Source organism: Colius striatus, chromosome 7 (genome assembly GCF_028858725.1).
Source record: "Colius striatus isolate bColStr4 chromosome 7, bColStr4.1.hap1, whole genome shotgun sequence".
Classification (NCBI taxonomy): domain Eukaryota; kingdom Metazoa; phylum Chordata; class Aves; order Coliiformes; family Coliidae; genus Colius; species Colius striatus.
In genome coordinates this window covers 38,677,083-38,692,057 of record NC_084765.1, presented here as the reverse complement: position 1 = coordinate 38,692,057, position 14,975 = coordinate 38,677,083, and the positions used below count along the sequence as shown (strand labels likewise).

Below are 14,975 nucleotides of genomic sequence, written 5' to 3'. Positions count from 1 at the left end.
GATTTTGACTTATCATAGACATATTTATCAGATTGACTGCATTTAGCCCAAGAAATTTTGTAGTCAGAAGTGACATGCTAATGGAGTTGAGTTCATGCATCCCAAAAAGGAGTTTTAGAAATCTGATATTGGACTACTTCTCCTCATGAAGGTCAGGGTTTTGGGTGGAGGTACTCCTTAAAGTGGGCAACTGCCAAACAATTGGAAAGGAAAGCAGTTAAGAATCTTTTCCTTGTGCTCTATGCTAGAAGTGCATATTTCTGTTAAAAAATGGAAACTTAAACAGTAAGCAACTTCTTTTTCAGAATTTTTAAGTCTAATAATGGTATGAAGGATTAGATGGACATGCTGTCTATCTAAATGCTTTACAACCTTTACGAAAACTCTGGTCATAGTAAACCACTTCAATAGTCTGTCCTCTGAGGTAACTATGTTTGTCATTTCCTTAAAACAGTGAGAATTTGAAAGCAGTGGCAAGTCCTGAGATGAGAGAAACAAGACGGAAGAAGGAAGAAAATGTTACTTTCACCCCTATAACAGTCATCTTGTTTGTTGTCATCTGTTGTGTCATGCTGGTCTTACTTTATTTCTTCTACAAATGGTTAGGTAAGAAACAATGGATAATCTCATTTGGCTTACTTTTCTTCATGATCTTATTAGGTGTCACAGTCTGAAAAGCTATGTTTCTAAACTAAAAGTAAGGTAATTTTTATTAATTGTCGTCCCTGTCTATGATTTGAGTGCTAAAAAGATGTAGTTGCCTCTTGGAAAAAAAAGAGAGAAGCTTTCCTCAGAGGCTGCCTTGACAGTGCTTCTTCTGAATGAAGTAATGTGGAGGAAAGGTGACTAGCAACTAGTAAAAAAAGAAGTCTGTGATGTATGTCGACATTCTTGGGAGGATGGCAGTGTAGTAGTATTCAGAGTGAAAGCTTTTGCTTGGTATTGCTCCACTAACACTTGAGTTTGTGGTTGCAGTGCCCTAAATAAAGTACCAGGTGAAATGGCATTAACCATGGTAGAATAAATTCAAACATTAAGCTAAGCTCATGAATTATGCAATTCCAGTAAAATATACTTTCCAAACTGTTGTTTGGATGTTTTATTTTTCTGCCCTCAAATCATGTAACCAGAAAATGTATGCTGTTATAAATCACACTTTGTAGTATGAACAATGTAACTTTCCTTCTGAAAGCTTCCTAAATTCACCCTTTCTCAGAATTTGTGACTGGTTAACCTTCTGCTTCCACAAAAGAAACGTCACCATCCTGACTTTGTTTAGCTTCATTATCTTGACTACAAGCAATGCCACCTGTACTAAACTTGCCCCACTAAAAGACTGATGAACCTTTTCATGTGATGAAGAGGTTTAGGTTAAAAATGTCCTCTTTCATTTGAGATGTTTCAGGTGCAAAGAAGCCTCTTAAAAGAAAAAGGGAGAGGAATAACATTAATTAGGGGGAGGAAGAAATGTGAATGCTTCAAAGAAAATACACAATAGCTTTTTGCTAAGAAACCTCATTTCTGTGCACTTTGGAGCAGGCATATATGAAATTTCTTGAAGGTAAAGAAGCTGTTAACCGCTGTTACTACCATAATGTGTGAATGTAAGTTCTAATATCAGTACCTGAAGTTAAGATCAATTCCAAAACTAAACTACTAGGGAGGGAATGTTTGTAGAACAAAGCCCGTTGCAAAGCTTATCTCTATAATGCCTCTGCATCTCTTTTTGTAAGTATTAAGGCATTATTAATTTGGCATTGTTGCCTCAAAATTTGAGATTCCTTAAACAACTGGTTTTTTGTTGGTTTTTTTTACTGGCTTCAGAGTAACCTGTTGTGCAAAACTTCTTGTTTTGCCTATTGGAGGCTTAACAGATCATAATGGTGCCCAGTCTTAGTTACAAGTATAAAATCCACCTTTTTTGCCTGTTTTTCTTCAGTAGTCTCCTCATAGGTATCAGAATTGCTTCCTAGCCAGTCCTTTACTACCAACCCCTGCCCCAACCCAAAAACCAAACCCGAGCTAGCAAGCATCTAGTTTTATTTGCCCACATTTCAACGTGCTTATCTTAAGTTAAAATATACAATATACTGTAAGTTAGAACATGAAATACAGAGTTAATTCTGAATGAGGTGGTTCCTAACTCTATATAAACTTTTGGAAAGGGTAGAGTTTAGTATCTTAGAATCATAGAATCATAAATGCTGCCTCAGTTATCAGTCAGATCCTGGGGATGCTGAAATTTTTATGCATAAGCAAAGTGATTAAAGGGAAAATTTGAAAGTGAGGAATATTACCAGAAACTGAGAAAGCTGGTGGTTGTAAAAAAGTTGTAAAAAAAGTCAGCCATAACCAAATAAAAGTATGTGAAAGCAGTAAGTGATCACACATTTCCTCTTCAAGAAAAGGGGGGAAAATATTTTGTTTTTTCAAAGAAAGTTTTCAGTTAAAAAATTTGAAACCTCATCTTTGTGCTTGATGAGAATTCTTGTCGTGGCAGGGACTTAAAACTCAGCACTTTCTGTATTCAGCTGACTGTAGTCTGTAATAACAGTTACAGCACTGCTTGGTACAGTCAACAGTTTCTATGGAAAGTACATCATTATATTTGATTCCTGTTTGCTATTATTTTCTATTGTATTTTGTCACTGATTCCCATCTTCCACTCTTATTATCTAGTGTATGTTATAATATCGGTCTTCTGCTTGGCATCTGCAATGAGTCTGTACAACTGTCTTGCAGCATTGATAGGAGAAATACCTTTTGGGCAGTGCAGGTATTGTACACCTTCAGTTACTTGTAAGGTTTCTTTTGGGTATTTCCTTGCTGCTACTCCAGGTAGCATGAAATATGGGAAGAGTGTGACTAATTGTTTCCTGTGTGGTTTGGTATGTGGGATTGTTAAAGAAAATTACAAGCTCCTGGAATAGATACTAAAGGTATCCAAAGCATAATCAACAGTTAAAATAGTGTTGTGGGAGGTTTGCTGAGTTACTTTTGTTTGAAAGCATTGCTGTAATCAAACCTGAAAGGCTTTGCTTGGCTGTGTGAGCTTGCTCTTATGAAATTCTGATTGCCTGTAGGGGATGCTCACTTTGTTCATCAAGGAGCTCTGAATAGGGGGGTCCTGCATATTTACTCCTATTTTGAGCAAGTACTGTACTGTAGGCAATAGAGGTGGGTTTTTTCCTCTCATTCATCTGTACTGTACTGATGACAGACCAAATTTTAACATTTTCTTGAGCAAGAAACTCATGTCCTCTGAGTTAGAAATTAGCAGTTATAGTCCTAACTCAGGTAGTGTTCTGTCACTATACAGGTAGCCTCTGTTACTACTCTGAATTAAATATCCTGCAAGTGTTTGTGAGTATGGGAATGTCCATCCCTGTCTTCCTCCCCTGTATTTTCACTATAAAAAACCCTAATGCAAATTTTCTTTCCCCCACAAAGAGCAATGCTCATAAGCTTGGAAGACTTAAGATTATGTTTGCCTTTTACTTAGTACAGGATATTAGTGCCAGATGACCCAGTAGCTCATCAAAGTTAAAGAGGAGGTAGAAAAGATGGCAGATTTTGTGTAAGCTGCAGGACAGGTATTCCGTCTGTCAGTTAACACCAGTTCAAGAACTATCCCAGATAATTCAGTAGGTAGAGGAAACAGATACTGGCTCACAATTCTGCAAGACATAGTTTTCAATTTTTAATCTTGTATTTGTCCTACAGTTGATTTTTCACATCCTCCCACCCCCCTCCCATCCTTTCTGGAATACTGACATAGTCCTCTTGGCATAATTGTTACATGACAGAAATGGATGATTAAATAAATTCACCTGCTTGCTACCTTGCCTAGATGTGCTTGCTAAAACAAGGACTAACCATCAAAGCCCAACTTGGCTTATGGTCTGTGGGCATGTTTCTAATACATCCCAGAGAAGGACTGGTACTGCAGTTGCAGGAACAATGCCACCTGAGTCTGGACAGAACAAATGGGCAAAAGAGATGCTGACAGGATGAGAACACCTTGACAGCTTAACGACCTGTGATAGCACAAGCATGTGCTTTGGCTGTTGCAAGACTCTTTATAAATTTCATTATTTTATTTTAGGATTGCATGTTGCAAGAAAAACATTGAAGTGAGGCTTATTTTCCTTGCTGCATTCTGCATAGCAGCAGCTGTTGTCTGGGCAGTGTTTCGAAATGAAGATAGGTAAGTGATGCATTCTGACTTAAAAGAGTAATGAGTAATTGCCATTAATGAACTTCCCATCATATAACTAATCCTGAAGTGTAGCACTCCCGATTTAAAAACCGTCTTGAAAGTATTTATGAAGCTTAACAAGCATGGGAATAATAGAGAACAAAGCTATACAAATGAACTGTGTCGTAATTTGAAGTTACAACAAATTCTGAAGATGAGGAAGAACTAGCTTGATTGCTAATGATTGCCTCACAAGAAAAAAAAGTGCAAAAATAACATAGGTACCATAGGACCTTGTGTCCCATTGGTAGCACAGGGCTACAAATACTACAGTAGAATCCTAAGTAGTATCTTGAGCTGGATGTTTAGCAAGACTTCCAGTCAAGAACAACCATACAAGTGAACACCAAACCCTGTTACAGCCTCCATTTAACTCATTTTCTCTGTAGTAGGCTGATGATCAGAGGCTGGTGTAAACTGACCATCTTGAAACTAGTATTTTTGTGGTTTTGGTAGCAATGCTTCCTAACTAATTTTCATGCTTTCCAATCCATTTTGTGATCTTTCTGTTTCCAGCCAAATCTAAAATCGTCATTGCATTTAGATTCCAGGAGTAGTTTGAACAATGTGTAAAAATGTCTTCTTATTTTTTAGGTGGGCTTGGATTTTGCAAGATATTTTGGGAGTTGCTTTCTGCCTAAACTTTATTAAAACACTGAAAATGCCCAACTTTAAGGTACTGTAAGTTGCTTAACCTAAGAGAGCATTCTAATGCTGTGAATCTGTAAGTGTAGTGCCAGGAAGTAGGTTTTCTACACTCCAATAAAATACCATCTATTTAAAATAACTATTAAAATAACTTAATCTCATTCTACCTGTTATGCCACAATAAAAACAAAGGGATGTAGACTTCTCTTTTGGTTTTTTTTTGAAGCTAGTGATATAGTAACAGTACCAGAACCTAGCTATGCAGTCCTTGAATACCTATGATAATATTTTCTTCTTCTTTTTGCCAGTCCTGTGTGATACTTCTAGGCCTTCTCCTTCTATACGATGTGTTTTTTGTCTTCATCACACCATTTATCACAAAGGTAAGTCTGTGAATTTAAAAAAAGAAAACAAAAAGTGTTTTCTGATCCTTGAGGCAGTATTTTTGTCAAAGGGATTAATGTTTTCAGTATTCTTGATGCAGAAGGGCTGAATTCCTTTTGTTTTTCTGCTTTTAAGACAGCAGTGGCCTAAATGTTTCTCTTATATGGGCTGTAGAGTGTAATGCTTGTGTAAGGACCAGAAATTTTGCTAAAAGCAGTCACATGGCCAAAAGTAAGCTGTTCCCAGTTTTGTGACTGCGTGATGATGACAAATTACTGTCCTTTAGTGTTAGCCCTCGTGTATTGGAACCTGCTCTGGTACTTTCTGCAGTGCTCATTTGCAGTGCAGTATCAACTGTATGCAAGTGTGACTTCTTTTATTTCAAAACAGAAAGCTCGTGGCAGAAAAAGCTGACATGTTTTTATCTAAACTTCCAGCTACAGCTGGTAGATTTGTTGTTTTTAAAACAGTTATTTTAGGCCAGGCTACATGCTTTTAATGCTAAACAATACTGTATAAAACCCTACAGTATTAGTCTCCAATCTTGAGTTACGAGATGAGGCACGAGCAGTTTTTGTAAGTGTAGTATGGATTTTTGGTATATTAAACCACTGACCTTTGAAAAATAACCTTTCTTTCAGAATGGGGCAAGTATAATGGTTGAAGTTGCAGCTGGTCCTTTTGGAAACAGTGAAAAGGTATGAACAGTGGATTTAATACGTGCAACACAAAAATACTGACACTGCGTAGCTAATTCATAGTGTGCTTTTCGGCATAACTTTCTCACAAAATACAGCCAGCTTCTGCTATTTTCTTTAAAGTATTAAATACCTGTTGACTTGGGTTTGATCCTAGAATGATGGAAACTTGGTGGAAGTCCCTACTGAACGCTCAGCTCCCCATGAGAAAGTAAGGATTGTATTTCAGATACTGGATTTTTAAATGATTCCCTCTGAAAGACTATTCTTTTGGGGAAAATCTGACTGTCCAAATTTTTCTTCAGGGCCTGGATATCATTGATCAGTACTCTATAGTTAGGTTAATAATCCAGACTTGTTATTCCCATTATATAATTGCTATTTAAACTTTGTGTATGTGTGTGTGTGTATATTACTTGTAAACCTGAAATTCCTTATTCCTGAAGTAGCTTAAAGTTTATCTATTCTCCATGTTGGTTTCTGGTTTTTACTTTAGGTGCTACCTATTTTGAAGTTCTGCATTAACAATAAATTAATTATGTTTAAACTGTTTATTAAAATAAGCCACAAACAACCAGATTAGATTTATGTGGGCTTCTGAAATACTGTTTTACAGTTACCTGTGGTTATTAGAGTGCCTAGACTTGAATACTCTGCATCGACACTGTGTGACATGCCATTTTCATTGCTGGGTTTTGGAGACATTATTGTCCCAGGTGAGCAAGTGTTTTTGGCAATTGTAATTTATGATTAAATATTTTGGGCTTAATTCTCAACTGGCTTATATTAGAGTTTATTCTACAAAGTAGTTACTGAATCAAATGCAGCAATTGGTCTCCTTCAGGGCAGAATACAGCAAAAGCCACAACATAAGGCAGCTTAGTATGTCACACAGCTTTTTGAATTGCACTGTATTGTGTAAATAGAAATACCACAGATAAATCCAGTTGTCAGTATTAATTAAATCTCATTGAAATCTCACAGAAAGCAAGTATTCCGTGCCTTAGTAGTATTTTCGTATCCTAGACTACATAACTAAAGGTGAGGTAACGGAAAATGTATGATCAGGTTTTTCCACCTTTCTCTAAAGAGCTGAATTTTCCCATAGTTGCAGTCTTGAGCAACTTAATTCAGGCACAAAGCACCATCTCGTGCACAGCGTGCAGACAAAATTGCTGATAAGAGCAAGCATTAAAATCCTACTGAATAAACGTATCAAAACTAGGTTATTACTCTTCTGTATTAGAAAATTGAAGATACCAGACGTAGTTAACTTACTTTAAAAAAAACAAAACAAACAAACCAAACCCTTTTAATACCAAGTTCATTTGGGTCATAGTTCCACTATGCATTTGATCTTCAATAATTACTGTAGGATTTCTTAAACTGGTTCTTGGCTTTCCAGAAGTAAATGGGAATAAGATAATATACAATAATGACAAGTGTTACTTTTTTTTTCCTCATTTGGAGTATTGGAGAAGAAAAAAAAAGATTAAATGTTTCTCTTCTTTTAATTCTTTCAAGGGCTTCTGGTTGCCTATTGTCGAAGATTTGATGTTCAAACAAGTTCATCCTCTGTGTACTACATTTCCTGTACAATAGGTAAATTATGTGATATTTCAGCAGAGTTAATCTTCATGTTACCTGTTTTTAAATGGCAGAACTAGATAGTTTTCTTCAGGTAAAGGTTCAGTGTTGTCAAGAATTTCTCTATCAACTTCTTAACGTGCCTGCCTGTATTTAAGGTGCATACTCTTTATTTAAGGTGCATATTCTTCATGGTAGTCAGTTGCTTTGAGAAAGCTGGCAAATATAAAGCAACCTACTGTCTGTCTTATCTTCAATTCTATTATCCAAGAAGATATTACTTTAAAAAAAATCTGATTTACAAAATTAGTGACTTAACTTAAAAATTCACCTGTTGTTGATTTTGTACATGTCAATGTCTTTTTATAGCTTATGCCATCGGTATGGTGCTGACTTTCATTGTTTTGGCATTAACAAAGATGGGACAACCTGCCCTTCTCTATCTTGTACCATGCACACTCATTACTAGCTCTCTTGTTGCTTGGAGGCGCAAAGAGATGAAGAAGTTTTGGAAAGGAAGCAATTACCAGGTAGGCTGGATGCCCTGAGGATTTTGTTGTTAATTCCTTTGAATATATACATCTCTAAGTACTTAGAAATATATCACCCACAATCCAGTTATTGCTAGTTTTCGTGTTATCTTCTGGAACTAATATGGAAAAATAGTCTTTACTCTTAGAAAATCTTGGTCTAGCAGTTGACACGTCAGAACAAAGCTTAAGAGAGATGAAATAGCTAGTTCAGTACTCATGGGGGGAAAAATCATTTGTTTTGGTTTATTTTCTTAGAAATGTTTTTTCATGTTTTAACATTCCTCATTTGTCATCTTGATGTGGTAAATCATGAGTCACTGAAATAAGCATCCAGATTGCAATCTGCACTAGTCCTGTATTAAAAGACAGTTTAAAAAAAAGGTTGCTCAATTAGAACGTCAGAAATTTTTCATGCATTGCTGGTATCCTGCATTGTCAGAGTTCTGTGGAGCATTCAGAGTCAAAATATCTGGGTGGGCATGTTAGTGTTTTCTACTGCAGCACACACTGTACACACTCCCCCTGGTGTGGCTTCGTGTAGTGACAAAGTGTGCCAGTAGCACTTGTGAGCTGGTGTATATCACAAAATCTAGAGTGATCTCAAGACTGGTGTGTCTTGTTTGAGATCTTAAGTCCAATACTGTTTGAATTCTGAAACTATCACCTGAATCCAGGTGATACAAATGTTGAACTCATCTCAGAGAACGGATAGTCTGTTGTGTGGGGGAGGTGGCTGGGTGGGTGATGTGAAGCTGATGGCAGAAAGAAGCAGCTTCTGCTATTTCAACTCTGGGTTTCAAGGTTTAAGTGGATCAGTAGAAGTCAAGGGGGTGGTCATTCTTGTAAAACTGCAGCCATCCAGCTCCTATAGTATTATCAGCTAAACACTATCTTTTGTTGACCTAATGAATTTTCTACACCTGCTTCAGCTGGAGGTTGGCTAGGTATAAAATTACTTGGGAGCTCTTCAGCTGTAAGTAGATATCCTGTCTTTTTTGTCTACAAAAATGACTTTCTTCCTTTCTGTGAAGGCCAGTGAAAAGAAATGTTTCTCTTTAGGTCAGAATGAACTTGGCTTAGCATATACTTGTATATAAATTGGTGACTGTTTGCTATTTTAAAACAGTCCTGCATATATGAAGCCCAGTAACTCTGGATCTGTTGAGGAGGAATAAAAGCTTTGCAATTTATTTTCCTGAGTTCTGAGTAAGATTGGCCTAAGTAAATCTGGCAGCTCTCTTCAGTAACAAAAATTTCTTGCACTGCTATAGCAAAACTCATACTTTGAAGAATTATGTTGCCATAGTAGTTTTTTTTTCATGTCCTTTCAACTGATTTCTTGAAGGATTAAAACTGCTCTGAACTTCAGCTTGTTTTGAGGTCAGATGATTTCATTTCTGGCACAAATGAAAATGTTGATTTCCACTCCCACTCCGCTCTTGAGTTAGACCTGTGTCTGTTGGAACACCTCTGTGTAACTTTATTAACTCCTATTTTTCTGTCACTTTCTGAAGTTTCTATATTTTTTTCTAGGGGGCATTATTCAAGTTGCAGCCTCAGAATGCTACAGTGTTGATCTTTCTCTTATGTTATCCCCCTCACATAAAATTACATTCTGAACTGCATTTCCTGAACTTATGAAAAAACACACACAAGGGAAAACCCCAGACAACAAACCATACCACCTCAGAGCTGAAATCTCCAGCTTTTTGGGCTCATTCTGAGGAGGAAAGATGTAGAAAGGTGACATAAGACTATTTTTTGCTAACACAGTAATGCTTTGGACCAGAGCAGATCTGCACTACTGATGAGGGTGACTAGACTTCTGTAGAGGTTTGCTTTGTCCTCGTGGGAACAGAGAAACCTTACAGACTTGCCAGAGCAACATGTCCTAAGAATAAGGGTACAGGAGCATGTGCAGTGTATCAGGTGACTAAACTTCATGGATGCTGCTGTTTGTTTATAGTCTATTAGGTAGCTTTCTTCTTTAGTTTTGGGTTTTTCTGATTTTTGTTGTATATGATTTTAATAATGGAATGAATTTTATTTAGGTATTGGACTGCTCCAGGACGCCTTTGCTACAAGGTGTGATTATGGCCTTCTTTTAATGCAACTGTATTAATCATTTTATGGTTTCTTTTTTTCCCCTCTGCTTCCTGTTTTAATTATTTTTTGCATCTATCTTCTTTTTAATTTTTCTGAGTAATTCAACAGAGGAGGGTAGAAGTGGAGACAAGCTATACAGCTGGTTTTAAGCTTAGGAGGTTAGATTTGATTTTTTTTCTTTCTTTGAAGGAATATAGGAAAATTTTATATCAAGTGCCAATGGAGGCACAATACCTAAGCCTGAAGGCAGTCTTTGTATGCCTCTATAATTTCCCAAGTCCCTAGGACTGCCCTCAAATATATAGAACTGGCATTCCTCTGCTGTTACCTATATGGAAGTCCTTCACCTAATTTTTCTGTGCCACCTGCTTAGTGCTAAGCAAAATTTTGTTGTCCTCTGTTTTAGTGTTCAATGTTATAATTTCTCTTTAGTAATCACGTCTGCAACCCCTCTATCACCTTATTACTCAACAACATGCTTTATCCCATGTTGTCTGCAGTGCCTGGATAGCGATAGGGAGCAAGGACCTGGACCAGCTTTCTGATCTGGTTGCTGGACTGCAATGACAAGGCTTAACCTTTCTCTAGGTTAAGCTCATGACTGCTAATGCTGATGGTATTTAACTGCTATCTCAAGCACAGAATGTAGAAGGCAATGCAAGCTTTCAAATTTCAACTTCTTGCAGAATTTCAATGTTTAAATATAATCTTGAATTCTAGATGGCCATGTAACAGTAACATCTGTTTATAAAGAGTAGCTTGTCTGCCCTATCACTGAAGACAATTTGAGATTATGAACTCTGCCTGACTGTGCCTTAAATTCAGAACTAAGTACTCTTCTCATTAGCCTCCTCCAATAAAGAGTACTTAAACAATGTGAGTATCATTAAAAAGCCTTAATAGTAAAGAAATTAGATACGAATCCAAGAAGAGGTTAGGAGGTGGGAAGGGTTGAGTGCAAATCAAAATCAGATGGCCAGACTGTATTTTTATAACTTCAAATTCTTCTGTCCTGCTGTGAGCCCTCAAGTTCTTGGATAGGACTGTTAAAATCAATTTTTCAGTTTCTACTTCATACATCTGTGAAATGCTTAACTCCCTAAGATAGCTCTGAGGTCCTGTAATTCTTAGCTGAGAGTATTTCTGTTTCTGCATAATGATGCAGTCTTAAACTCTAGCTATGTTGTGTGTGGCTTTTTTGTGGAGTAGTCTTGAGCTGTAAAGAGTTACTGCACAGGAAAGCATTTTAACTGTTCACTGAAGTGCAGTGGTTTATTTGGAGTGTAACATACCTATGTTTCTAGCACTGAATGAGCAGTGTTGCTGCTGTGCAGTTTATAATAAAGGTTTTTCTAGGGTTTCTGGATTATATTCTTCATGCATGGCTGCCTGATACACTAATTTGATACTTTGCAGTGATTTAGTTTAAAGATATTTGTATTTATATCAGTACAATGTATGAATTCATTTTAGAGATATCATGACAAATCTAGTGGACTAATGCAGATTAGAAGTCTTCTAGATAGGACAGTCTTAGGACTTTTAAAAGCTTGTCAATTTGAAGTGTTTAGCAAGTTTTCTTGTCTCTCTGAAATGATCAACAGATTTGTCATTGGCATGTTACACAGCCTGCACCTGCTGTTTAGTACTGTAATTTTAAATCACATTTTTAGATACTTGCAAATTAATCATAGCTATAAGTTGTTAAGAAGTAAGTGAATGCAACATCAGTGAATCTTGCAGGCCAGTGGTACATAGGCACCATGTATTCTTTTACAGGCAGGAGTTTGTATTGCCATTTATAATTTATCTTGTGTTTGGATTTGGTTGGTTTCTTTAGATTTTTAATAGTTCACCATATAAGGTGATGGCTTTGTAACTAAAATTTATATTTAACCTGTCTTGAGACCACTCCCCCCTTAAAAACTGTCAGAAATTCAGAGGTGGGAGAGACACTTCTGAGTCACTTCCACTTTAAAAACATTCATCAGCTCTCCAGAATGTACAGTCTGGTTGCTTTGGCACTTTCAAGGCTTGAAACAATAGCTTTGTCCAGGATTTTAGCATGGTGCCCTTATCTTGCTGCTGGATGTCATAAAGATTCCTGCAGATTCTGCTGAGGCTTTGAGGATGGGGTTGTCCTGAGAGATCCTATAGCTGAGACAGATTTGTGAAAAAAGCTGCTTAATGCAGCCACGCTTTGAGAAAGGTATCTGTTGTTTGTGATCCAGGTTGTGGGTTCTCCTTCTTCTACATGGTGGAGAGATTAGAAATGAGGTGGCTTTTTTCATTTTAGTGTAACATTTAGGTATCTAAAAAACCAAACCCAAACACCCTTTATGCTCTATTAGCTGTTTTGGTTTTAAAGTTAACTTTAAAATCTGATTTATTAAGCAGAGACTTTAAAATGTAAATGCAGGTTTTATCTCCAGCATAAATATGTTTTGTGCTATTTACCTTGTTGTAGGATTAAAAGAAGAATCTTTGATTTTGGGATACCCTGAATTGTTGCAAATAGTGCTAACTCTTCCTCCTGGAAGGATCTTGTTAACTTAATAGGAAAGCATTTAACAAAATGCTTGCCAAAACTACCTTCTCTGTGCCAGCTGTTAGGAGGATGAAGGATGTACATGGCATTACTTGATGTGCTGTGGTATGGTGTGGGGTTTTTTTGTTGTTGTTTTTTCCTGGAAGCAAATACTTCTTTCCTCATGCAAATTGATGATTTGACTTCTGTAATTGTAGGGAGTGTTTTGCTTTGGGTGACTTTTGATGTGGGTTTTTGGTAACAGTGCAGGATGAAAGTGCTAGACATGCTGAAGTGAATGCAAGACTGTCATTAGCAAAAAGGCTAGGTATTCACTGCTGGAGTGTGTGCTACTGCCACAACCCAGTGCCTCAGTGTATTGGAAACACTAGTGCCTGCCCTAATTCTTACTGTCTAAATTCTGACCGACAAAGGGAGGGATGTGAAAGACCTTTTTTGGTTTTAGTCAGATTGGTACTGTGGCCACTAGGCCTCTCCTAAGTCTTACCCAAGTCTCAGTGACTTGATTTTGCCTTTGAACTGTCTTCCCAACTTACGCAGAGCATGTTGGTGTGTCTGGATTGGGAAACAGCTTGTTGCTTTTAAAAAGGTATGTTCATGTACCTAACAGTGAAACAATTCTATTGGCACAAAAATGGGTCATGGCTAGAGAAGAAAAGTTAATGGAACTACTTTATTTGCCCTCAATATAGAATTTTACCATGCTAAAGTGTGTATGACACAACAGTGTCAGAGCTTGGCTTTGTCTTGCCAAGGCTCCTCCAGTGGGTGCTAATAAGACTAAGTCATTGTGTCCTCGTGGTGTGGAGATCCACTCAGCTTCGAGCCCATGCAGTGAGCAGCGCTCTTACAGAAGGACAGGCAGCCTTTTTAAGTACTAAGCAGGATATGCCACAACACAAGAATGTATGTAGTATTTTCTCCCTTTTGATGCTGAAAACATTATGCCATTGTCCTAATAATCCTGTCATGCCAGGCATATGAGCTCCTTGACATGTTCTTTTTCAGCGTTAGTTTTACTGCTTCCGCATCTTCTGTCTCTGTCTGTCAGCTGTCAGAACCTCCAGTCCTTGGCCTCTTGTTAATTATGCTTAATTCTGAACTCCTCAAACTGATGGGTCTCAGTTTGTCCCACTAACAAATGTGTGTATTACTTCTAGTTCCTTCAATGCCTTGTCCCAGGCAGGGAACCAGAGCCTTCGCTGTCCTCTAGCAATGAGCAGTGGACAGGGAACAGGCTGCTTTTTAGTCAGAAGTATGTTTTTTGTCTCGCTCAGGTGACCTAATCAGTTACATTAATTGGAAAGTATAATCACTTTATATAATCTGGTTTAGATTTTCTTCTGTTGTAGGACATTCCTTTTATCCTTTTTAAAATAAAAGGAAAATTTACCAAGGAATGTTGCCAATATAGTTAATGTTTCCTAACATCATATTAGCTAGCCTTTACAGCCATGAAAAGAGAAAACTAGTCTTTTCTATTCCAGCTGTTGCTTGCTACCTGGAAATGATAGATACGATCTTAGGGTCTGTTTCCAGTTCTGCAAACCATGTCTTTGAAGAATTTGCTTAACTGCAATAGGGATTTTTTTGTCGTTGTTCTCTGTATTTAATATTTGAGACACTTTTGACTCGTAAGTTTAATTTATTGTAGAAAGCTTGAATCCTCCATTGGAAAATGCATTTGTAGTGGAAAGAGGTAGCTAAGAGAGGAGAGGATTATTTGGCTTGAATTCTTTTCTGATCTGTAGAGGATTTCCTATCTGTATGCTGCTAAAATGCACTCTTAACATGTTTAGTTATGTTTCTCTTAGCTAACAAAGGGGAAAGAGCAGTATTTCTTTATAAAAAGCCACCTCTTCTTTTTTTTTTTCTTTCTACATTTAGATGATGGAACACCTGGACTATGCAGGAAATGAAGAAAGCATAGCATCAGCCAGTGAACAGCCTGGAGGACAGTAACATGTAGGATCCTGATTCAAAATAGTATTCAAATTTTCTACATATAAATTACAGTCAACTTGGTGAAGTTTTACAATGGAGTATTTCCTACTCTGTGTAAAAGGGTTTTTTACTCCCACACCTATATTTTTATGGAAAATGTTGTTAATGACATAAAAGTAATCAAATCAGACTTGCATTTTTACAGCCAAACCATAGCTGGTAAAACCGTGCCTTATTTCCATTTAAATAAAAAGGTATTTTCTATGCAA

General features: G+C 37.1%; 1 protein-coding gene across 3 annotated transcripts in view; it reads left to right on the top strand.

Annotated features, from left to right (window-relative positions):
- SPPL2A (signal peptide peptidase like 2A) overlaps nucleotides 1-14,975 on the top strand; it is a 26,125-nt gene extending 11,150 nt beyond the window's left edge. The window contains exons 6-17 of one of the 3 annotated variants that reach the window (XM_061999509.1): nucleotides 455-606; nucleotides 2,680-2,776; nucleotides 4,106-4,207; nucleotides 4,853-4,934; nucleotides 5,215-5,289; nucleotides 5,932-5,988; nucleotides 6,146-6,199; nucleotides 6,605-6,704; nucleotides 7,513-7,590; nucleotides 7,945-8,105; nucleotides 10,160-10,193; nucleotides 14,650-14,975. In XM_061999509.1, coding sequence (XP_061855493.1) covers nucleotides 455-606; nucleotides 2,680-2,776; nucleotides 4,106-4,207; nucleotides 4,853-4,934; nucleotides 5,215-5,289; nucleotides 5,932-5,988; nucleotides 6,146-6,199; nucleotides 6,605-6,704; nucleotides 7,513-7,590; nucleotides 7,945-8,105; nucleotides 10,160-10,193; nucleotides 14,650-14,681 — 1,024 coding nt within the window. In that variant the 3' untranslated portion in view covers nucleotides 14,682-14,975. The remainder of the gene's footprint in view (nucleotides 1-454; nucleotides 607-2,679; nucleotides 2,777-4,105; nucleotides 4,208-4,852; nucleotides 4,935-5,214; nucleotides 5,290-5,931; nucleotides 5,989-6,145; nucleotides 6,200-6,604; nucleotides 6,705-7,512; nucleotides 7,591-7,944; nucleotides 8,106-10,159; nucleotides 10,194-14,649) is intronic. The other 2 variants (XM_061999508.1, XM_061999510.1) reach the window with 2 other exon arrangements.